General features: G+C 37.6%; 1 protein-coding gene across 1 annotated transcript; it reads right to left on the bottom strand.

Annotated features, from left to right (window-relative positions):
• Positions 1–574: 574 nt before the first annotated feature.
• On the bottom strand, positions 575–24548 carry LOC121384470. The gene is made up of 2 exons (XM_041514876.1): positions 24477–24548; positions 575–1868 (listed from the first exon to the last, which is right to left on the bottom strand). Exons 1-2 carry the CDS (start codon positions 24546–24548, stop codon positions 930–932), a joined length of 1011 nt encoding a protein of 336 aa, XP_041370810.1. The 3' UTR covers positions 575–929.
• Positions 24549–25333: the final 785 nt, after the last annotated feature.

The following is a 25333-nucleotide window of genomic DNA, read 5'->3' as shown; positions in this document are numbered from 1 at the left end:
CCACCTACCCAAATCGAAGGGTTTTTAAACTCTATCTCCCTCTTTGGGTGACATACCTGCATCTGATTGTATTTATTAAAGTAGGGTTAGTGAATTTATAATCATGGCTAGTAAAGTTTTTAAATCACTGATCCCATGGTTAGTGGATTTTTATAAAATTCTAGAAGCCCTGCGGATCTAGTGGTCTTACTAAGTCATTAAAACTTGCTCTGAGTGAGAGCCGGTACCGGGCTGTGAACCTTGTACCTACCAGCCATTATGTCCGATGACTTAACCATGACACCACCGAGGCTGGTCTCTATGCAAACAGATGAACAATGGGCAATGGGCAACTATATTTACGTGCCCCTATCCACGAAGGTTCAGGCACACCCACTACGGATTTAGCCTCTGACTTCGCCAGTGACCAACTCTGGAGTGGGGGGGGGGGGGGGGGAGGTAAGTTTGAGGTCGGCAGAATTTGGAATATAGCCAGTTAGTAGAGTCCAGCGAGAACGCGGACCAAATAGCAGACACCAAGTGAGGCCGAGCTGTGATTGGCTGAATTTCGATTCCTTGGGAAATTGTCAAAAGTCTAAGTCTGCAGTTTGAATCCAGCGAAAGCGCGGACCAAATCGTAGCACCAAGTGGGGCCAAGCTGTGATTGGCTGAATTTCGATTCCTTGGTGAAAACTTGACAAACTACGACTACCGAGAATAACTGCATCCAAAAGCATGTCTGGACACTAAAATTAAAGCCAAAATTAGTTGAGACTGCTCGGTCGAAAGGTTTTTAAGGTGATTGTGAGCAACTGAACGGGCGCCAAAGTAAAGTGCGTCGGACTATTTATAAAAAAATAAACTTAAGAATTTTGAACAACCATCGAAATATTTAAAGTCCAACTAGCCTAATAAAGGAGGTTGATACCTGTCCTAGCAAAGGTTGGCATCTATGGCGATCCGATGAAGTCGGTGGTGTCCAGATGTGGAAGATCAGACCGGTAGGGGGAGGCTGCTAAACTCTTGGTGATGAAACGGTAGTCATCCCCCGCTATGGTTTTGAGAACGCGGTGTAGGGTGGGGTTGTCCATCTCCTTGAGTAGTAGCGCTTGATTGTATCTCCCCCTCCGCCTGATGGTGACGCAAACTGCGTTGATATCCACATCAACTTGGACTCGATGGACGGCGAAGTCCCCTTCATCGGGATTGGTTGGCAGAGGGTGGTAAGCTTTGTGTTTGGGCTCACTGATGAGTTGACGAACGTTCTCCAGGTTGGATTTGATGATTTGGTGAAATCGCGGATGTAATTTGCTGGCCTTCAATGTCCATTGTCTGGTTGGTTGCTCTGGCTTCGGCGGCTGAGTGGGGCAACATGGCCTGGTTGGGGTGGCACTCGGGGGAGTGGTCGCCTTCCTCTTCACCACTGCCGTTTTCCGGGCCGGGACCTCTACGGGCGCCGTCGGTTGGATTGGTGACACATCCGGAGGTCCAGAAGTAAAGGCCGGTGGATCGGGTCTGTTGTAGGGTGTAACACAGATCGCTGTGTCAAACTCGTTCAGATCATCATTCTCCGTCGAAGAGACTGCGATGGATGGAGCCGGAGCCACTTCCTTCTTCATCTTCTTCTTCGGGGGGTCGGCGTTGGGCGGTCCAGCAGACGGAGTCGGTTTTGACTCCCCCTGCGCCGCCGCTGGCGCACGTCTCCTCTTCCTCCACCTTCCTTTCTTCAGAACTCTATCACCGTACACCAAGGTCACGGTTGCCCGTGACCCGGTGTACGAGACTCGATACTCTAGTAAGCTTCCATATGTGGCAATTAATCCCCCCAGGTGGGGGGGGGGGTAATTGCACAGCGCACTCGACAACGTCTTGTTGGATAGGCTGCATAACTGGAAAAATGAAAGTACAGAATGAACAGATGAACATGTTCTTTAAAGACTTGGTTTGCATTATGAAACAAAAGATAACAGGATTAACAGTGCAGTCAGGTTAGCTACTTACCATTGTCTCCTAGGAGCAACAAACGCTTCTTTGTTTCAGAAGTTCAAATAAACAATCCTTGTCTGCCCCATAAGCTTATTTGTCTTTCAGACAATGGATAAGTGAGGCTGAATAATGCATATATAATGAACCTTAAGTGGATTGCTTTTTTGTCTTTTTTAGGATTTTGTGATAGAAAAAGTCTTATGACACTAAATGTCGTCGGTGGATTCACTGTCTCGGAAACAGTATACATGTACATCCAAACCTGGTTGTTGTGTGGGTTTTTCTCTGGGGTGTTTTTTTCTTCTGTGCTGTGCTGTGCTGTGCTGTGCTGTGCTGTGCTGTGCTGTGCTGTGCTGTGCTGTGCTGTGCTGTGCTGTGCTGTGCTGTGCTGTGCTGTGCTGTGCTGTGCTGTGCTGTGCTGTGCTGTGCTGTGCTGTAATGGAAATGAAAATGTGTTATTTAACAACACTCTCAACACATTTTATTTACAGTTATATGGGGTCAGACATATGGTTAAAGGATCATACAGATATAGAGAGAGGAAACCCGCTGTCACCACTTCATGGGCTACTCTTTTTCAATTAGCAGCAAGGGATCTTTTATATGCACCATCCCACAGACAGGATAGTACATACCACGGCCTTTGATATACCAGTCATGGTGCACTGGCTGGAATGAGAAATAGCCCAATGGGACCACCGATGGGGATCAATCCTAAACCGATCGTGCATCAAGCGAGCGGTTTACCACTGGGCTTATGTCCCACCCTGTGTTGTGTTGTGTTTTTTGTTTTGCTTTTGTTTTTGTGGTTTGGTTTGGTTTGGGATTTGTTTTTGGTGGGGATGGGTGTGTGTGGGGTGGGTGGGAGTTGTTTGTTCTTTCTTTCTTTTTTTTTCTTTTTTTACTTTTTTTTTTGTATTTTAAGGTTTGGTATGTTTAAATAAAGAAGATGTGTTCCAGACACCTAAATTTCAATGACTTTTGATTTTGTTTGATGCATAATCAGTATACAAGTATGTTTCAAAATTAATTCTCAACAAAGTTTCTAAAATAATAAATGTCCATGTTATAACAATTACTATGGGGGGTTTTTGTGTCTTTTTTTCTTTTTTTTATCTCTAGCCTAGTGTATTCAAATAAGATTACGTAAAAGAAAGAAATGTTTTATTTAGTGTGGATCAATACTTGATCAACAATCTTTGGTCATTCACACATCAAAAATGAGAATGGTGACTCAGAATCATAATTTTTTGTATATTTTTAAACTTTGTTTTTATTTGATGTACAATCAAAAATGTGGTATAATACATGCTTCTAGCATTTATTTTCATAAATGTATTGATTTTTATCCCAAAATTGGCTTCTGGGCCACACTCAAAATCTGTAAGCAAAATATAGAGAGTATTACAGTGCAAACTGTATTTCCAATCTGTGCTCCAGGGGATGTACTAAAGTTTGTACATAAACTTCTGTCCTTGCTTGTTAACAAGCAGAACAAGCTGCATCTGGTACATGTAATGAAATTATATTCCCCTTCGTAAAGCTAAATAGATTTTCTATTCAGTCGTATGTAATCTTCTGGAGCACGTGTGTGGTGGAGGCCAATTACTGAATACTTTTCATCAGAAGTAAATTAACTTAACCCTCGTTTGTATGTGTAAAAAAAAAACCCTGTTATAATTTGTTTGGAACATATGTGTACACCTCTGAGTGATACAGTGTTCACACCAGCAGGGGAAAAGCTGGGGAAATAATGTTGTTAGCAATTTGGCAACTTTCATGTTTCAAACTGATTAGACAAATTAAGAGGGAGAGGGAGAGAGAAAGACAGACAGACAGACAGACAGACAGACAAATAGAGAGACACAGGCAGAGAGATGCAAAGAGAGAGACTCACAGAGGGAGAGAGAGACAGACACAGACTGAGAAAGATATGTACATTTAAAATGCTATTTATTAAATCAGCATTTTTTGGTAAATGTATTATCAGTGATATTTGCCAAAATCATTTTTAAATCATATTTGTCAGTTTGACAACCATAACCATAACCATTAAGGATGCTACTTAATACCTTGAACAAGCACTCTCTTGATGCGTTGTCGGTCTAGGATCGATCCCCATTGGTGGGCCCATTGGCTATTTAATATTTCAGCCAGTGCACAACAACTGGTATATCAAAGGCTGCTGTATGCACTGTCCTGTCTGTGGGATAGTGCATATAAAAGATCCCTTGCTACTAATGGAAAAATGTAGCAGGCTTCCTCTCTAACACTATATGTCAGAATTAACACATATCTGACATCAAATAGCTGATGTTTAATAAATCAGTGTGTTCTAGTGGTGTCGTTTATACAAAAACAATCTTTAATACCTTGAACATGCAGTAAGGACTGGCATAAGATAGCCTAAGACTGGTTTTTAGGCTCGATTGGTGGTTCAAATATGATAGGGTTAAACCATGTCAAGATAAACTTGATTTGAATCAACCATCAGCTATGAACCTATGATGGTCCATGGACTTTTAACTAAAAACCACTTGCCTGTAAGAATCTAGGAAAAAAACTCATAGAAAAAAACACTTGCCTGTAAGAACCTAGGAAAAAAGTCATACGTAAAAAAAAGTCATAGAAAAAAGTCACAGAAAAAATTGTCACAACTTTTAATTAAAAAATATATTAGGCAATGAAAAACAGATGAAACACACTTTGTCACTGAGAGTTTTTGTCAATGTTCTTTGTTTTCAATGTTGGTGGTTTAAGCCAATGTTCCACCCGATGCCACGGAGAAATTCTGCCAGTCTTGCAGTCCTCGAGACTATCGACACACATTATGAAGCTTCTTTCTTTAATCTAGCCTAATTGACTCAGATACAAGAAAAGAAAGAAAGAAATGTTTTATTTAACGACGCACTCAACACATTTTATTTACGGTTATATGGCACCAGACATATGGTTAAGGACCACACAGATATTGAGAGAAGAAAACCGCTGTCACCACTTCATGGACTACTCTTTTCGATTAGCAGCAAGGGTTCTTTTATATGCACCATCACACAGACAGGATAGCACATACTACAGCCTTTGATATACCAGTCGTGGTGCACTGGCACTGGCTGTAACGAGAAATAGCCAAATGGGCCCACTGACAAGGATCGATCCCTGACCGATCGCGCATCGAGCGAACGCTTTACCACGGGACTACATCCCGCCCCCTGTGGAATGGAAGTGCAGGTGGAGGAACATATCACTTTTAGCTCTTCCAACAGGTCATCAAGTTATTCTTTTTTTAACATCATTTTTGTTGGGAAATAAGAGGAGTGGCATTTTCCTTCTAGCCTCTTCCTGCAAGTGCCAGTGCTACAAGCTATCACATCCAGTTTTCAATTTAGTATTTTTTGGCAGCATTCCACCTCAGGCCAAACACCTCAGGGGAGAAGTCAATAACATCAATAAAATTAATTTTCTTGCAGATTAGCCTTTGTTAGGCAAACCCAGAAATGACTCCCCATTGGTCCTCCCAGTGTATGGTTACCACGGAGGAGTAACAAGTTATTTGTTCAGTCAAATTTTCAACAAAAGGGAATACTTGCAGTCATACAACGGCAACGGGCAACTCTATTAACGTGCCCCTATCCACAAGGGTTCAGGCACGCCTGCCCCGGATCTAGCCTCTGACTTCACCAGTGACCACCTCCGGGGCGGGAGCAGTCATACACACACAGTGATATACAGCATTCATTTATATATGGTATGAAATGTCACAGTTAATTAGTGAAATCTCTACTCTGCCACACTGGGGAAATAATGTAAATTAGGTTATGGTGACCTGTCTCATATTTAATTGTCTATTAAAGGCACAATGGGTGGGAATCAATGGGGGTGTTTATTAGCATTTCCACGAGTACTCGGGCACGGGCTGAGTCTAGCAAGACTCTAATCAATTCACAGGACTCGAGTATCCGTGCAAGGAAAAGGATGGTCATTTAATTATTTTGTACATCATTTTGCCATATGCTTGCCGCCAGTTACATTATAGGGCTATTAGAACGTGTGGAACGCAATACAATGGCATGATTTGGCAGCCATGTTCAGTGCTGGAATTAAGATGCATAATGCTGTTTTACTTTATTCCTTAGTCTCATCAACATCTAGTGTCAGGTACTCGGGTCCGGGTCAAGTTTGACCCTTGAATACATGAGTCCAATGGACTCGTGGAGGCCCTAGTGTTTACACACTTTCTGATTACAAACTTTTTGAGAGAAAGAAGAAACCTGCTTTCACCACATAATTTACTCCTACCAAAAAAGTGGGGCAAGATGTAGCCTGGTGGTAAAGCGCTAGCTTGATGCGTGGTCGGTTTGGGATCGATCCCCGTCAGTGGGCCCATTGGGTTATTTTTCACTCCAGTCAATGCATCATGACTGGTACATCAAAGGCTGTGGTATGTGCTATCATGTCTATGGGATGGTGCATATAAGAGATCCCTTGCTGCTAATCGAAAAGAGTAGCCCATGAAGTGGTGACAGCGGGTTTCCTCCTTCAATATCTGTGTGGTCCTTAACCATATGTCCGACGCCACATAACCATTAATAAAATGTGTTGAGTGCATCATTAAATAAACCATTTCCTTCCTTCCTTCCTACAAAAACAAAATGGCAATGGATCTTTTGTATGTATTTTTCCCATAGAGAGGATAATATGTTTGCCTTTTGATGTATCAGTCAAGTGATACTGGCTGGGATGGGGAGAGAGAGTTTAACCTGAATCCCCTGAGGGATGATCGAACCTGCAACTCGTCATTCTTCAGATGAGCTTAATCATATATCCGACGCCATATAACCTTAAATAAAATGTGTTGAGTGCGTTGTTAAATAAAACATTTCTTTCTTTCTTCAGATGAGAGCACTCTAATAACCTGATGATAAAAGAAGGAAAACAGTATCAGAACGTTTTGACCTCAACACTTTGTCTAGTTGGCTTGGCTTATGATATGCAAGTGTACTGATTGCCAAAACTAAGTCAGGTGTCTACAAAGTTCACCTACCTATGACTGTGCAATTCCATCCATGTTGGCTGTTAAAGATAGCAAACTGTCATTTACTATGCAATTAAAAAATGTTTTAGTATCTAAAGAACTATGCCACTGCCTTTTTTTGCTTTTGAACTGCAATTGCCCTGTAATATGCAAAAAAAAAAAAAAAAAAAAAAATATATATATACATGTATATATATATATATATAATAATAATAATAATAATAAACAAAATACAGTATAATAATAAATAAATATAATAATAATGATTAAAAAGAAGAAGAAATTAAGAAATTAACTAAAAATGTTGAGTTATTTCCCCCCCCCCCCCCCCCCAACAAAATCTGTTTGTGATCTAAAACTTAAAATAAATGAGGTTATTATTAACCACGTGCAATCGGTCAAATTTCTCGGAGTAATCTTTGACCATAATCTTAGTTTTGAAGAACACATAACGGAGGTGACTGGTAACTGCACTATATATATAAATTTACTTAGGGCATTATCAGGCACACCCTGGGGTGCTGATAGAAAAACGCTGCTCATGATCTTTGAGGCATGTATAGTGTCCAGATTGCAGTATGGAGCCCAGGCCTTTGGATGTGCTTCCCAGACTCAGCTGAGAAAACTGGATAGTGTGTATGGTAGGGCTCTCAAGGTAATAGTTGGGGGAACTATCTGCACACCGTATGATAGTGTCTTGGTAGAGCTGGGGGTAATGCCATTGGCCCTTAGGAGGATCAGGCAGGGGTTGAAATATATTAATAAAATCCGTAACCTTGTGCCTGATTCTCCAGTTAACAACCTTAAACCTGTTAAAGTAAATATAAACAGAGATAGGGACATATCTATTGTTTCATATTTAAATAAGTTTGCAAATGACTTTGTGATTGTTGGCCTTCTGCTAAGCAGAATAGAGACATCGGTGGATCTGCCGTGGGTGACCAATGTCCCAAAAGTGCATTACCATATCAGGAAAGAAATTATTAAAACTAATAATCCTAATTTTAAAAATATTATATTTCAAGCAGTGGTTGGAGAAATCTACCTGGATGTGACTCAGGTCTATACAGATGGGTCGAAAGACCCAACCACTGGTAAAACAGGAATGGCCTTTGTTATTAATAATTTTAAATATTTAAGGAAACCGATAGCCATTAGGGCTAGACTATCGGATAACATTTCAGTTTATACATCAGAATTAATGGCCATACTGTATTCCCTGAAATGGATTGAAAGATATCATGTTAATAATAGCCCCAATAGATATGTCATCTTCTCTGACAGTCTTAGTGCCCTACAAGCAATCAATGGAGCCCATAGTATCAGATCGGAAATTATAAATAAAATTTATAAAATATATTTTAATATTTCTGCTCTGGGTATCCAAGTCGTTAATGAATGGGTTCCGGCTCATATTGGAATATCTGGTAATGAAGCAGCCGATGCCAACGCTAAAAAGAGTTTGCTGGAGCCAGCAATCGGCGTTCCAATAGAACATAATGTTAACGAAATAAATTCCATAGCTGAGCCACACCTGGTGGCTTTGTGGCAAACCAAATGGAACCACAGAGCCAGGGTGTGGCATGCCTGCATTAAACCAAAAGCGACCACTCCTGGGCCAGTTTCTTTTAATGTTAAGGTAACTAGAATTATTGCAAGACTTAGAATGGGTGTCTCTTCGGCTTTAAATGATGTTAGATTTAAAATTAAAAAAGTTAAGTCACCCAACTGTTTAGTATGTCATACAATCGAAGATGTTAATCATTTTTTTATAAAATGTACTAAACATGACAAAATTAGACTGAAACTGGTTAATTATTTTATTAAAATTAAATTAGAGTTTAATGCTTATAATTTATTAAATCCACCTAAAGAATATAAAAATACAATAGACAGGTTGTTGGTCACTTTTGTATATCAATCTAAAATAAATATATAATATTATAGGGTTCTCCTGGGGGGCAGTTCCTGCCATAGCCTAGGCATTGTTAGATTGGTGCAAATGTGGCAGGCCCGTTCCTTTTGTGGGACCCACAATAAATAATCACTGTTGGTGGGCTGGGTAATAGCACTCATTATTGTTTGCTCCTTACCCCTTCTGGGGTTGGAAGGATGTTACCTGTGCCCCTACTGTCCAATTTTGTTTAAAAGACTTGGTTAACCTACTTGTAATCATCATAGAAACAAAAATTATACTTCAGGAATCAAAGTCAACATTTTACATGTGAATAATTAGGTCTATAATGTATAAAAACAAAATAGAAAAAAATTAATATGGAAATATTTTGAGTTAATAACATGTTGGGCATATACTGCAACAAAAGTTGGCATGATTCCAGTTCCTCTATTGTCTATTGCAGGTGCCTCTGTGTCCACATGAGACATTGCTGAAGGTATAAAGACATCAAAATTGGTCTTGAAAATGTCTGCTTCGCCTGAAGATAAAAGCAGCATGCAGGTCATTTCTAGTGATTTGGGCAGATATCTGACTCTAAAAAGTTAATTCCCTACTTGAAATTACTGTCATGAAACAATCATACAAATGATGTAAGTAGTGGGTTGAATGTAGCCTAGTGGTAAAGTACTCGCCTGATGCATAGTCAGTTTGGGATCGATCCCCATGAGTAGGCTCATTGGGCTATTTCTCACTTCAGCCATTGCACCACGACTAGTATATCAAAGGCTGTGGTATGTTCTATTCTCTCTGTGGAATGGTGCATATAAAAGACCCCTTGCTATTAATGGAAAAAATGCAGTAGGTTTCCTCTATATGACTATATGTTAAAATGACCAAATATTTGACATCCAATAACCAATTATTTATAAATCAATGTGATCCAGTAGTGTCATTAAACAAAACAAACTTTAACTTTTAAAAGATGTAAGCAGATTTGATGGTCTTGATATATATCCATCACATGTTGTCTACCTGGCTAAGGATGATCAGATCTTGCACCAGTTTGCTACATACATGTATGTGTTCTATGGTCATAAACTGTCCATCAGTTGCATCCCATTATACCTACAACAACCATTATGGATGGTGCACCATGTAACATACCAATAGCATTCTTATGTTGAAGATTAGAAAGTTTGCCAGTTCAACTTTAGATGTAAAATTATTGTTTAGTGTGTTTTTCCAAGGTGATAATGGTTGTATGCAAAACAGTGTATTCATGTGAGACTACTTTTGACTAAAATAGTACAAATGTGCAACACACTGGTTCATTCTGATTAAAAAAAGAGTGTATGTTTAGTTTAAACATTGTCATGACAGTATTTTGGAAAGGTATTTTTGTATTTTATTTTAATTTTTAAACTGAAAACTTATTTGTTAACAATTTGACTGATATAGAGGTAATTATGGCTTGATGTGATTACTTACTTGTTAAGTTAATTTAAATGTAAACTTTATAATAAAGTAAATTAAAAGCAGACATAAAATTATTTTTGCCAAGTTATCGTCAAATATCAGTAGATAACATTATGCATATTTTCATTTCCAATAAAGGCTATTTTAGTATTATAAAAAATATTGAAAATCCTGCATTAAAATTGCTTTTTGGCTAAAAGAAAAAAGAACCAAGAGTTAACTCACTTGAATAGTGACGTAATTTGTATGATTTTTTATTGAATAGTGACATAATTTCTTTGATTTGTCTATGGTGTACATATTAAAAACATTAAAATGACATTGAGAATAAGGTATCATCGTTTTTTAATAAAGTTTGAAACATTTAGCATAGCTATTTTGTAAGATGCTTTGCGGTGCTTTCATGATCTTATCGGAGGCAGGACTCGGGATGGGCATGTTCGAAACCCTAGTGGTATATGGGCACATTAAACTAAATGTAGTTATCTATCTATCTATCATGAAAGCAAAAGTAAGAAAACCACATTTTACTCGTTATTGGCTATACAATGTATACAGTAAAATAGATTGAAACTGTACAGATCAGAGTTTATACATTTATTAAAAAGTTAACCTTTTAACCACTCAAGAATGTGAAGTTTCTATTTTCGTACATTATATACATCTATTTTGGAAAGGTATTTCTTTATTTCATATTAATTTTTAAAATGAAAATCTATTTCTTAACAACTAAACTAAAATAGTGGTTATTATGGGGTGATATGATCTCTTACTTGTTAACTTAAAAGTTTAAGTTTATTATATTTAACAACACCACTAGAGCACATTAATTTGTTAATCATCAGCTATTGGATGTCTTAGAGAGGAAATCTGCTACATTTTTCCATTAGTAACAAGATATCTTTTATATGTGCCATCCCACAGACAGGATAGCACTTGTTAATTTAACCACTATGTCATTGGATCTGATATGGCCATGGCATATCCCCGTCAAGTCATTACAACTCACTCTGGGCTGGAGCCAGCTATGGTATTGCATGGAATGAAAAGGAAGGAAGGAAATGTTTTATTTAACGACTCACTCAACACATTTTATTTACGGTTATATGGCGTTGGACATATGGTTAAAGACCACACAGATATTGAGAGAGGAAACCCGCTGTCGCCACTTCATGGGCTACTCTTTTCGATTAGCAGATAGGGATCTTTTATATGCACCATCCCACAGACAGGATAACACATACCATGGCCTTTGTTATACAAGTCGTGATGCACTGGCTGGAGCGAGAAATAGCCCTATGAGCCCACCGATGGGGTTCGATCCTAGACCGACCACGCATCAAGCGAACGTTTTACCACTTGGCTACATCCCGCCCATTATGCATGGAATGAGAACCTAATGCAAACTAACTGTAATCTGGTGCTTTTATATCTTTGGTAATTTAGACATACAGTCATAGAGGAAACTGGGCTATTTAATATTAATAATTCATCAGCATTTCTTGGTACTAAGAATTCTATTATCACGAAAAAATTTATTCAATAGTGAAAGGGAATTATACCTAATGAGCTCAAATGTAGGGTTGGGGGAGAAAAGAAGAAATATCTGGATAGTGACACCCCAGCACATTGCCTGTTAAATGTTTAACATTCTGCCCATATATCATGGTCCATGGTCTCCCCCATCCCAACATACACACACACACACACACACACACACACACACCATGACCCTTTTTTGGCACTGGTTGGAACAAGAAAAACAGTAGAAGGACAATTGCTCTACTACTGAAGTATATGCAGCTTTAATCCAACGGTTCCCACCAATGACCGATGACCCATTGCATCTGAAGTGCAATTGCTGCAATACAGGGTTACACCCTGCTCCCAAACAAACAAGGTAGCATATACCACAACCTTTGATATAGTAGTTGTGGAGCACTGGTTGAAATAGACAATGAATGAGATGATGTCCACTATTGGGGGGGGGGGGGGGGGTCTATTCCATGACCCACTGCACTTAAGATGAGTATTTTATCATTTAATTAAGTTTTGCTTCTACTATATACAGGACAGCACATATCAGTGGTTTTGATGTAACATTTATTGAGCACTGCTTTGGATTTGTGCCTGTACTACCCACTAAATCTGCTCCCCATATATATATTGCCACAAACAAGACAGCACATACCATCACCTTTGATATAAATAAATAAAATGGAAAATTATTGGTTGTGTCCACCAAAGTATTGTCGTGTCGTGTCCACTGCATCTCACACTCTGTTCCCCATACACATCCTAAACACATTTCCACAAAACAAAACAGAACAGCACATACCACCACCGTTGGTATACTACTTGTGGAACACTTGTTGGATTGAGAAATAGACTCCGGTCCACAAGGGGTGACTGAACTTGCAGACAATCACGCAACAGGTGAGTGCTCCTGTACTTGAGGTCATATCTAATTTGGGTGGAGGAGGAGTTGGAAAACTGTTGCATTCCAGGAAAAATATAAAAATGTGTCCTATCAGTTGAGACATTTTTAACAAGCCATCGGACATAAGACTGGTAGGTACTGGGTTCGTAGCTTGGTACCGGCTCCCACCCATAGCGAGTTTTAATGACTTAATGGGTAGGTGTAAGACCACTACACCCGCTTCTTTCTCACTAACCACTAACAACTAACACACTGTCCTGGACAGACAGCCCAGATAGCAGGAGAGTGTGCTTGAACCTTAATTGGATATAAGTACAAAAATAAGTTAAAATTAAATGAAATAAATATCTATTTGGAGAAGACATTTCATTAATGTGCTCTGATTTAAAAAAAAAAAATTTTTATTTATTATATATATATATATATATATATATATATATATTATTTATTGTAACCCAGTTTATTTTAGGCTAGGTGGGGCTGACACTAAGCTAAATTCTGTACTCCTCTTTTTGTTTCTTTGCAGTGACAGTACGGAGTGCTAGTGTACTTTGAGATGAGATGAGAAATGTAAATGTAAACTGAACAGTTGTTTAGTCTTGTCGTCAGTGTTAACATTAGCTGTGTGTTCATCATACTGGGAATCTGCCAGTCTGATCCAAATATTTGAAGTTTGTGACAAAAACAACATAAGCCCTCTCACTCCCCCTTTATTATATATATATACAACATACATGTAGATTCAATGCATATTATTATAATAATAATAATAATAATAATTATTATTATTATTATTATTATTATTATTATTATTATTATTATTATTACCGTTATTATTATTATTATTATTATTTTTCACCCACTTATTTTCGTGCTTATATCCAATTTACGTTCAAGCACGCTGTCCTGGGCACACACTTCAGCTATCTGGGCTGTCTGCCCAGGACAGTGTGTTAGTTGTTAGTGGTTAGTGAGAAAGAAGGTGTAGTGGTCTTACACCTACCTATTGAGTCATTAAAACTCGCTCTGGGTGGGAACCGGTACCAGGCTGCGAACCCAGTACCTACCAGCCTGTAGTCCGATGGCTTAACCACTGCACCACCTTTAGGTAGATAGTAGGTTCACATCCCGGTACTGGCTCCCATCCATTTTTGGTTTAACAGCTCAACTGGGAGGCGTACGGCCACTTTCTCTATTACTAACCCACTAACAACTAACCAGTAATCCTTGTCCTTGATAGTTTTAAAGTTTTGTTTTGTTTAACAACACCACTAGAGCACACTGATTTATTAATCATCAGCTATTGGATGTCAAACATTTGGTAATTCTGACATATAGTCATAGAGAAGAAACCTGCTACATTTTTTTATTAGTAGCATGGGATTTTTTTTATATGCACAATTCTACAGAGAGGATAACACATACCACAGCCTTTGATATTCCAGTCGTGGTGCTCTGGCTGGAACGAGAAATAGCCCAATGGGTCCACCGATATTGATCGACCCTCAGACCAACCAAGTGAGTACTTGACAGTAAATCCAGACAGTTGAGGTGTGTACTCGGGATCTTGTGTGTGAATTGTTTTTTAGCACGGAAATCAAGTTAAAATGAATTGAAATAGCCCAGCTAGAAAAAAAAGAAAGTAATTTTCTTTGACATGGAGATAATGCAGTACCAATTTGTTTGCTCATCATTCATGAAAATGTCTGGGACAACAAAACCTGAAAACTTTATTAGCATTATTATTCATATAAACAACAGACATAATAAACATCAAGATGTTGCCTTTTTAATGGATTTTCATAAATTATGTATAATAATAAAAACTAAATTTCTGTGGAATTAAATGTCTTATCTACCATAAACATTTTTGGTTCACTGTGATGAACATCCATATGTGCAACTATAAACCAAGTTTTATTGACCTAGGACTTATAGTTTGTGAGAAACTGTTCTAAATGGGAAACTTTAACATAAAAGTTGATACCGTTGCCGCCACCACTAATCGGTTTAGGATCGATCCCCATCAGTGGTCTCATTGGGCTATTTCTCGTTCCAGCCAGTGCTTCACAACTGGTTTAACAAAGGCTGTGGTATGTACTATCCTGTCTGTAGGATGGTGCATATAAAAGATCCCTTGTTGCTGATCAAAAAGAGTAGCCCATGAAGTGGTGACAGCAGGTTTCATTTCTATATCTGTGTGGTCCTTAACTATATGCCTGATGCCATATAACCGTAAATAAAATGTGTTGAGTGCGTCATAAAATAAAACATTTCCTCCCTTTCACCACCACTGCTGTCAGAAAAGCAATACCTAAAAAAAAAGGTACAGGGCCCCGTTCCACAAAGCAATCTTAGCCCTAAGATCACCTTAAGTGCATAGCTACCTTATGCACTAAGGTGATCTTAGTGCTAAGATTGCTTCGTGGAACAGGGCCAGGTATTTAGCTAAATGAGAGTCAGCTAAAACTTTTGGTGATAATTTGAGCAAATGAATTTCATACTTAAAGAGACAGTCCTGAGTTTTCTGCATTGTAAGATGTTTCCGACTAATAAAATATTTCTACGATTAAACTTACATGATAAATATATTTTCTTGTTTAGAATATCAGTGTCTGTATGTTCAATGTGTTTCTTTTCGTCTTAATATTTGTAAGAAGCCCAAACTGGATTTTGTCTTCAAATAATTTCGTACGTGCACAATTTTTTTTTTTTAGCAAATAAAATGAAATTTAACCTAGTACAAATATTAGAATGATCAGAAACACGTTTAGTATACAGACACTAATATTTTATGCAGAAAAATGTATTTGATATGTAATTACAATTGTTAAAAAGTCTCTGTTAGTCGATCACCTCCTAAAAATTGCAGCAAACTCAGGAATGTCCCTTTAAGGCAAAAGTCAACATGTATGCTGGAATTCTCTCACATTGAAAACATTAATAACGTTTTTATCTTCCATTCTCTTTACAGATCTTTTTTTGGTACACAAATACTTGATAGAAATCATATTTCAAAACAGAAAACATATAAGTTTGTTTTGTTTAACAACACCACTAGAGCACATTGATTTATTAAATAATTTGCTATTGGATATCAAACAGTTGGCAACTTTAGCACATAGTCTCAGAGAGGAAACCTGCTACGTTTTTTGTTTATTAGTAGCAAGGAATCTGTTAGATAACAGGATAGCACATACCACAACCTTTGATATACCAGTCATGATGCACTGGCTAGAATGACAAACAGCTTAATGGTGAAAGCATATAAGTGTATTGATGTTGCATTTTTGATATAAAAAATATCACGGGTGTAGGAAGATGCCGAAAAAATACATGTATAAATTGCATATCTATATAAAAACCATTGCTGCTGCTACAAAATGGGGGGGGGGGGCACATGCCCCACCTCCCCCCTGCTTCCTACACCAGTGAATATTAAATTATGGGAAGCAGAGATTGTATCTTTAATGCCATTGTCCATGAATGACTTATGACATGTTCAGCAGTTAATGGTTGCCATGGAGAGTCTGGAGCAAACAGCAAAGTGGCAAAAGAGTACAGCACAAAGTGATCCATCAGATAAATTGAATTATTATTAATACCTTGATTTATTACAACAATGGGTTTAGCTATTAGCAATTTGTCTTCTTTGAAATGGCAGCAAGTCAAGATTCATTCAGTAATAATGAGGTATGTATACATTGTACATATCAATGAATTCAAGGCTGGCAGGTGGAGTAAAAAGTTAAAGTTTGTTTATGATTAATAAAGTTTAAAAGTTTATGTTGTTTAATGACACCATTAGAGCACTTTTTTTTTTTTAATCATCAGCAATTGGATGTCAAACATTTGGTAATTTTGACAAATAGTCTTAGAGAGGAAAAAAAAGAAGAAAGAAAGACATGTTTTATTTAACGACGCACACAACACATTTTATTTATGGTTATATGTGTCAAGACATATGGTTAAGGACCACACAGATATTGAGAGTGGAAGCCCACTGTCGCCACTTCATGGGCTACTCTTTCCGATTAGTAGCAAGGGATCTTTTATATGCACCATCCCACAGACAGGATAGCACATACCACGGCTTTTGATATACCAGTCGTGGTGCACTGCATCAATGGGCCCACGAATCAGTGTACTCTTGTGGTGTCCACTAGAGCAGATTGATTTATCAATCATCGGCTATTGGATGTCAAACATTTAGTAATTTTTAACTGTAGTCTTGAGAGGAAACCTGATACATTTTCCCATTAGGATCTTTTATATGCACTTTACTACAGACAAGACAGCACACACCATTGATATACCATTTGTGGTGCACTGGTTTGAACAGTAAAAAAAAAACAATCAGAGAATGGGTCCACTGAGGAGGTTCGATCCTATGACCCAAGCACATCAGGCGAGCACTCTACCAACTGAGCCACATCCCACCCAGCCAGTACAGAGTTCATGGAATCAAGGGTCTATTTCTGGGCCCATGCTTATAAAACTTAAAGTCTAGACTTTAATAAAGTCCAGACTTTAATAAAGTCCAGACTTTAACGTTATGCTATTTGAATGGTGTTGCCATGACATTAAAGTCTGGACTTTAAGGTTTATCAGCACGGGGCCATGGGTCAACTCTATGTTCCCTCAGCTCTATGTTAGGGTTAGGATTCCATGAGGGAATATAGAGCTGAGGGAACATAAACATGATCCCATATTTTTAGTATAATAAAAAAACTATATATATTTTTAAAGTATTATTATTTTTGTTTTTTTTGTTTTGTTTTACCTCACTGCCCCCTTTCCTTTCTCAGCCTTTGATTTTCATTTAACTTCTTCCAGACCTTGCAACACTTCTCATTTAGCTTCTTTCACTGTCCACCTCCATATTCCAGTCCTCGTCTCTCCAAGTATTTCCTCCCTCCCTCCCTCTCCCCCTCTCTCCATCGATCGATCCATCCATCCATCCATCCATCCATCCATCCATCCATCCATCCATCCATCCATCCATCCATCCTTCCATCCATCCATCCATCCATCCATCCATCCATCCATCCATCCAGTCATCCATCCATCTCTCTCTCTCCTCCCTCCCTCTCTCCCCCTCCCCCTCCCTCTTTCTCTCTCCCTCCCCATCTCTCCTCTCTCTCTCTCTCTCTCTCTCTCTCTCTCTCTCTCTCTCTCTCTCTCTCTCCTCTCTCTCTCTCTCTCTCTCTCTCTCTCTCTCTCTCTCTCTCTCTCTCTGTCTCTGTCTCTGTCTCTCTCTCTGTCTCCCTTTCTACTGGCCTTGGTGGCGTCATGGTTAGACCATCGGTCAACAGGCTGGTAGGTACTGAGTTCAGATCCCAGTCATTGCATGGGATTTTTAATCCAGATACTGACTCCAAACCCTGAGTGAGTGCACTGCAAGGCTCAATGGGTAGGTGTAAACCACTTGCACTGACCAGTGATCCATAACTGGTTCAACAAAGGCCATGGTTTATGCTATCCTGCTTGTGGGAAGCGCAAATAAAAGATCCCTTGCTGCTAATCGGAAAGAATAGCCCATGAAGTGGGGACAGCTGGTTTCCTCTCAAAATCTGTGTGGTCCTTAACCATATGTCTGATGCCATATAACCGTAAATAAAATGTGTTGAGTGCATCGTTAAATAAAACATGTGTGTCTGTGTGTGTGTCTGTGTGTGTGTCTCTCTCATTATCTCTGTCTCTGTCTGTCTGTCTGTCTGTCTGTCTGTCTCTCTCTCTCTCTCTCTCTCTCTCTCTCTCTCTCTCTCTCTCTCTCTCTCTCTCTCTCTCTCTCTCACTCTCTCTCTCAACCATTTGTCAAGACAAGCATATACATTTGACACCAAATAGCCACTGTTTAAAAACAAAGAATGAATGAATGCAAACTAAGGTAAATGCAAAAAGTGAAGTAATAATCAACATCAGTATAAAAATTCAAAAGTTCAAAAATATAAACATAACAGGTGAACTGTTTAAAATCTGCTGAGGCAACATTAAATACCGTAAACACTAATTTCCTTCCATTCAATATAAAAATAATGTAATTACTTTGTACTTTCAAGCAGGAAACAAAGAATAAAATGTCTGCATTAAGACATTTCTGTATCAGTTAAGAACCCCTTCTTAATCCACCAAGAATGTCATAAAATATGCATGCTATGGTTTAATTATATCAAGACATTTCTGTATGAATTAAAAACCACTTGTTAATTCATTGAAAAGGTCGTAAAATGCTATTCATGCTGATGTGGTTTAATTATTGAAATGAGTGGGGTTAACAAGTTAGATCTTGTGTGTTGGGAATTGTTTAAATAATGACAGCAGGCTTGTGAGAGAGACTGTTGAACTGTTGGAGTCAGACATATAAATAATGATTAGTATTGTGACATTAAAATACTTAATGGTATATAGTAGTTAAGCCTTAAGCCCTAAGACTAAAAGGTCAAGACTAAACATAGCCTAAAATAACTGGAGATACAGGTGAAGGTGGAAGTCAATAAACAAAAACATCAGGGAACATTAATTTCTTTTCTTTTTTTTCATTGTAGGATTTCCTGCAGATGGTGGTATGTTGAAAAGGGTATATTTAACCTGTAAAGTTCAAGAATGTTTTGTTTAATGACACCACTAGAGCACATTGATTTATTAATCATCGGCCATTGGATGTCAAACATTTGGTAATGCTGAGGAAACCCACAACATTTTTCTGGTAGGTCAGGTCAGGTCATAGGGTTTTACATGCACATTCAGAACAAGCTGTTGTAGCGCACGCCTGTCATGGGCACAAGAGCCGGTCTCGGCCGGTTCCTCTGTCAATGACAGGAAAGGTGGGGTGGGGGAGAGGAGGGACCGCCTGCACTGGCAGGTGCAAGGGAGCACCAGCAGCCTGACCAAGATTGGTAGCAGGTGGGGGAGATGTTTCTGTTAATTGCAAGGGATCTTTTATACACATTTTCTCACAGACAGGACAGTTCATACCACAGTATTTGATATACCAGTTGTAGTGCATTGACTTGAATGAGCAATAGTCCAATGGGCTTTAGTGGTGTTATTCCATAGTGAGTTATAATGACTTGATTTATTAATCATCGGCTATTGGATGTCAAACATATGGTAATTTCAACCTATAGAGGAAACCTGCTACATTTTTCTATTAGCAGCAAGGGTTCTTTTATATGCACCATCCCACAGACAGAATAGCACATACCACGGCCTTTGATATGCCATTTGTGGTACACTGGCTGGAACGATAAATAGCCCAATGGGCAGATATTGTTAGATGTAATATAAGAAATTTAAAATCCATTTAAGGATTGTTTAGGTGTTTTTTTACGTTCAACAGGGTATAAACACCAAAAAAAAAAGAGAAGAAAAATGTTTGAATTGGCAAAGCCATTCAAACAAAAGATCGCCATGTTTTGTTTTTTTCAAACTTGTTATAAACATAAGAGAAAATACAGACAATCCGTATAGCTGATTTTTAAACATACTGAAACAAGATCGTATTTTATTTTGATTTCTTTGTTGGTCCTTGAACAAAATTGCTCAATAATACAATAAACCAATATAAAGTTCCATGATGTCATTATTTTTATGTTTATCAAGAAATTAACAAACTCACATTGCTATGACTGGACCATTAAAATGCTTCTAAACTGTAAAGATTATAATGAAAATATTTAAAATTTTCAATAATTAACACCTGTCCTAATGTCATTATGTCAGAATTATGAAATGTATGACATGCAATAACTGAAAATTAATAAACCAATGTACTTAAGAGGTGTTAAACAAAACAAACATCTTATTATGTATAAGTTCATCCCCCAACACCCTAGTACAAAATAAACATCTTATTATGTATAAGTTCATCCCCAACACCCTAGTATAAAATAAACATCCTATTATGTATAAGTTCATCCCCCAACACCCTAGTACAAAATAAACATCTTATTATGTATAAGTTCATCCCCCAACACCCTAGTACAAAACAAACATCCTATTATGTATAAGTTCATCCCCCAACACCCTAGTACAAAACAAACATCCTATTATGTATAAGTTCATCCACCAACACCCTAGTACAAAACAAACATCCTATTATATATAAGTTCATCCACCAACACCCTAGTACAAAACAAACATCCTATTATATATAAGTTCATCCACCAACACCCTAGTACAAAACAAACATCCTATTATATATAAGTTCATCCACCAACACCCTAGTACAAAACAAACATCCTATTATATATATAGATGTCCATCCCCCAACACCCTAGTACAAAACAAACATCCTATTATGTATAAGTTCATCCCCCAACACCCTAGTACAAAACAAACATCCTATTATGTATAAGTTCATCCCCCAACACCCTAGTACAAAACAAACATCCTATTATGTATAAGTTCATCCCCCAACACCCTAGTACAAAACAAACATCCTATTATATATATATAGATGTCCATCCCCAACAGTACAAAATAAACCCTAGTACAAAACAAACATCCTATTATATATATAGATGTCCATCCCCCAACCCCCTAGTACAAAATAAACATCCTATTATATATATAGATGTCCATCCTCCAACCCCCTAGTACAAAATAAACATCCTATTATATATATAGATGTCCATCCTCCAACCCCCTAGTACAAAATAAACATCCTATTAGATATAGGTTCATCCACCAACCCCCTAGTACAAAAGTAAAACATCCTATTATATATATAGATGTCCATCCCCCAACCCCCTAGTACAAAATAAACATCCTATTATATATATAGATGTCCATCCCCCCCCAACCCCTAGTACAAAAAATAAACATCCTATTATATATATAGATGTCCATCCTCCAACACCCTAGTACAAAACAAACATCCTATTATATATATAGATGTCCATCCCCCAACCCCTAGTACAAAATAAACATCCTATTATATATATAGATGTCCATCCTCCAACCCCCTAGTACAAAGTAAACATCCTATTATATATATAGATGTCCATCCCCCAACCCCTAGTACAAAATAAACATCCTATTATATATATAGATGTCCATCCCCCAACCCCTAGTACAAAATAAACATCCTATTATATATATAGATTCCATCCCCCAACCCCCTAGTACAAAATAAACATCCTATTATATATATAGATGTCCATCCCCCAACCCCTAGTACAAAACAAACATCCTATTATATATAATGTCCATCCCCCAACCCCTAGTACAAAACAAAACATCCTATTATATATATAGATGTCCATCCTCCAACCCCCTAGTACAAAATAAACATCTTATTATATATAGATGTCCATCCTCCAACCCCCTAGTACAAAATAAACATCCTATTATATATATAGATGTCCATCCCCCAACCCCTAGTACAAAACAAACATCCTATTATATATATAGATGTCCATCCTCCAACCCCTAGTACAAAACAAACATCCTATTATATATATAGATGTCCATCCCCCAACACCCTAGTACAAAACAAACATCCTATTATATATATAGATCCATCCCCCAACACCCTAGTACAAAAAAAAACATCCTATTATATATATAGATGTCCATCCTCCAACCCCTAGTACAAAATAAACATCCTATTATATATATAGATGTCCATCCCCCAACAGTACAAAATAAACATCCTAGTACAAAGTACAAACATCCTATTATATATATAGATGTTCCATCCTCCAACACCCTAGTACAAAATAAACATCCTATTATATATATAGATGTCCATCCCCCAACCCCCTAGTACAAAATAAACATCCTATTATATATATAGATGTCCATCCTCCAACCCCTAGTACAAAATAAACATCCTATTATATATATAGATGTCCATCCTCCAACCCCCTAGTACAAAATAAACAAACATCCTATTATATATATATATATAGATGTCCATCCTCCAACCCCTAGTACAAAATAAACATCCTATTATATATATAGATGTCCATCCCCCAACAAAGTAAACATCCCTAGTACAAAATAAACATCCTATTATATATATAGATGTCCATCCCCCAGTACAACCCCCTAGTACAAAATAAACATCCTATTATATATATAGATGTCCATCCCCCAACCCCCTAGTACAAAATAAACATCCTATTATATATATAGATGTCCATCCCCCAACCCCCTAGTACAAAATAAACATCCTATTATATATATAGATGTCCATCCTCCCCCCTAACCCCTAGTACAAAACAAACATCCTATTATATATATATATGTCCATCCTCCAACCCCCTAGTACAAAATAAACATCCTATTATATATATAGATGTCCATCCTCCAACCCCTAGTACAAAATAAACATCCTATTATATATATAGATGTCCATCCTCCAACCCCTAGTACAAAATAAACATCCTATTATATATATAGATGTCCATCCTCCAACCCCCTAGTACAAAATAAACATCCTATTATATATATAGATGTCCATCCTCCAACCCCTAGTACAAAATAAACATCCTATTATATATATAGATGTCCATCCCCCAACACCCTAGTACAAAAAACAAACATCCTATTATATATATAGATGTCCATCCTCCAACCCCTAGTACAAAATAAACATCCTATTATATATATAGATGTCCATCCTCCAACCCCCTAGTACAAAACAAACATCCTATTATATATATAGATGTCCATCCTCCAACCCCCTAGTACAAAATAAACATCCTATTATATATATAGATGTCCATCCTCCAACCCCCTAGTACAAAGTAAACATCCTATTATATATATAGATGTCCATCCTCCAACCCCCTAGTACAAAGTAAACATCCTATTATATATATAGATGTCCATCCTCCAACCCCTAGTACAAAGTAAACATCCTATTATATATATAGATGTCCATCCCCCAACCCCCTAGTACAAAGTAAACATCCTATTATATATATAGATGTCCATCCCCCAACCCCCTAGTACAAAGTAAACATCCTATTATATATATAGATGTCCATCCCCCAACCCCTAGTACAAAGTAAACATCCTATTATATATATAGAGATGTCCATCCTCCAACCCCTAGTACAAAATAAACATCCTATTATATATATAGATGTCCATCCTCCAACCCCTAGTACAAAGTAAACATCCTATTATATATATATAGATGTCCATCCCCCAACCCCTAGTACAAAGTAAACATCCTATTATATATATAGATGTCCATCCCCCAACCCCTAGTACAAAGTAAACATCCTATTATATATATAGATGTCCATCCCCCAACCCCTAGTACAAAATAAACATCCTATTATATATATATAGATGTCCATCCCCCAACCCCTAGTACAAAGTAAACATCCTATTATATATATAGATGTCCATCCCCCAACCCCCTAGAACAAAGTAAACATCCTATTATATATATACTGACGTCAAAAAGAAACTTTACATACATAAAATTTGAATAATTTGATAAACATTGTTGCTAATCGAAAAGAATCAATTTAGACCACCTTACCGACACTTTGCATGTAGCCTATCACGAAGTGCATTGTGACATTTAGATGCTGAACTTCACGATACTTTCATATCCCACCTTACCATTTTTGGTTTTCTATAACACAATCTCAAGCCTTGTAAATTAAAAAAAAAATTATTTGGATGTCAGTACATACATGTATGGATGTCCACTCTCCGAACCCCCTAGTCCAAACTTGTGTATACACCTGCATCGACACCTGATTCATTCCTGGATAATGTCATTTCACAAATGTCAGAACAGTTTATATGTAACAACACCTGCTGCATTGTCTGTGAATAACATGTCCTTGTATTTGTTAGGAAATGCTTCTCTTTTTCTTTTTTTTCAAGTTTAATGTTTGCAACACTACAAATAAGATTCCTGTTTTTTATAGACAAATTTATCAAACTGGGCAAGTCAATGCTGTTGGAGGAAGTTTTTTTCCTTCTTTATTTGTGTGAATATATGAAAAGGAAAGGAAAGGAATGTTTCTTTATCGACACCTCAGTACATTTTAAACTATGGTTGTTTAGTGTCGGTGTGTGTATGAGAGCATGTGTCTGCATGTCTGTGTGGTGTGAACGGGATCCAGTTTGGCATCTGTGTGTATATGAAAGCATGTGTCTGCATGTCTGTGTGGTGTGAACAGGGATCCAGGTTCCATCCCAATACTGTCTAAGCTGGATCTGTATGCGTGCTCCAATTTAAATATTTGGCTTGTCTTTTTGTGTGTGTGTGTTGTCTGTTGTTGTTTTCTTCTTCAATATGTATCTTTATGATATTTTCTGTTAACTGATGTAACTGGATTATAAATTTTGTGTGTATGTAACTTTATATCTGAAAAATAAAACGCAATAAATATTTTCTATAAATGGACGCAACTGGAATGTAAATTTGTGTGTGTCGGCAGCTGAAGATGCCAACTTTATATTCCAACAACTGAAAACCCCCCCAAAAAACTACAAAACAACCCCATCAATAAATAATTCTGACATGAAGACAAACTACATG

This window comes from Gigantopelta aegis, chromosome 10 (genome assembly GCF_016097555.1).
Source record: "Gigantopelta aegis isolate Gae_Host chromosome 10, Gae_host_genome, whole genome shotgun sequence".
NCBI lineage: Eukaryota > Metazoa > Mollusca > Gastropoda > Neomphalida > Peltospiridae > Gigantopelta > Gigantopelta aegis.
The sequence above is the reverse complement of the archived record's forward strand: the minus strand, read 5'-3'. Positions and strand labels throughout refer to the sequence as shown.

What these genes read in the sequence shown, in the direction of transcription:
- LOC121384470 (XM_041514876.1), bottom strand. Translation starts at nt 24,548, where the DNA reads ATGAATCAGGTGTCGATGCAGGTGTATACACAAGTTTGGACTAGGGGG. An exon ending in GAGAGTGGACATCCATACAT is followed by an intron (nt 1,869 to 24,476) that starts GTATGTACTGAC and finishes TCATTTTTCCAG; the next exon opens with TTATGCAGCCTATCCAACAA.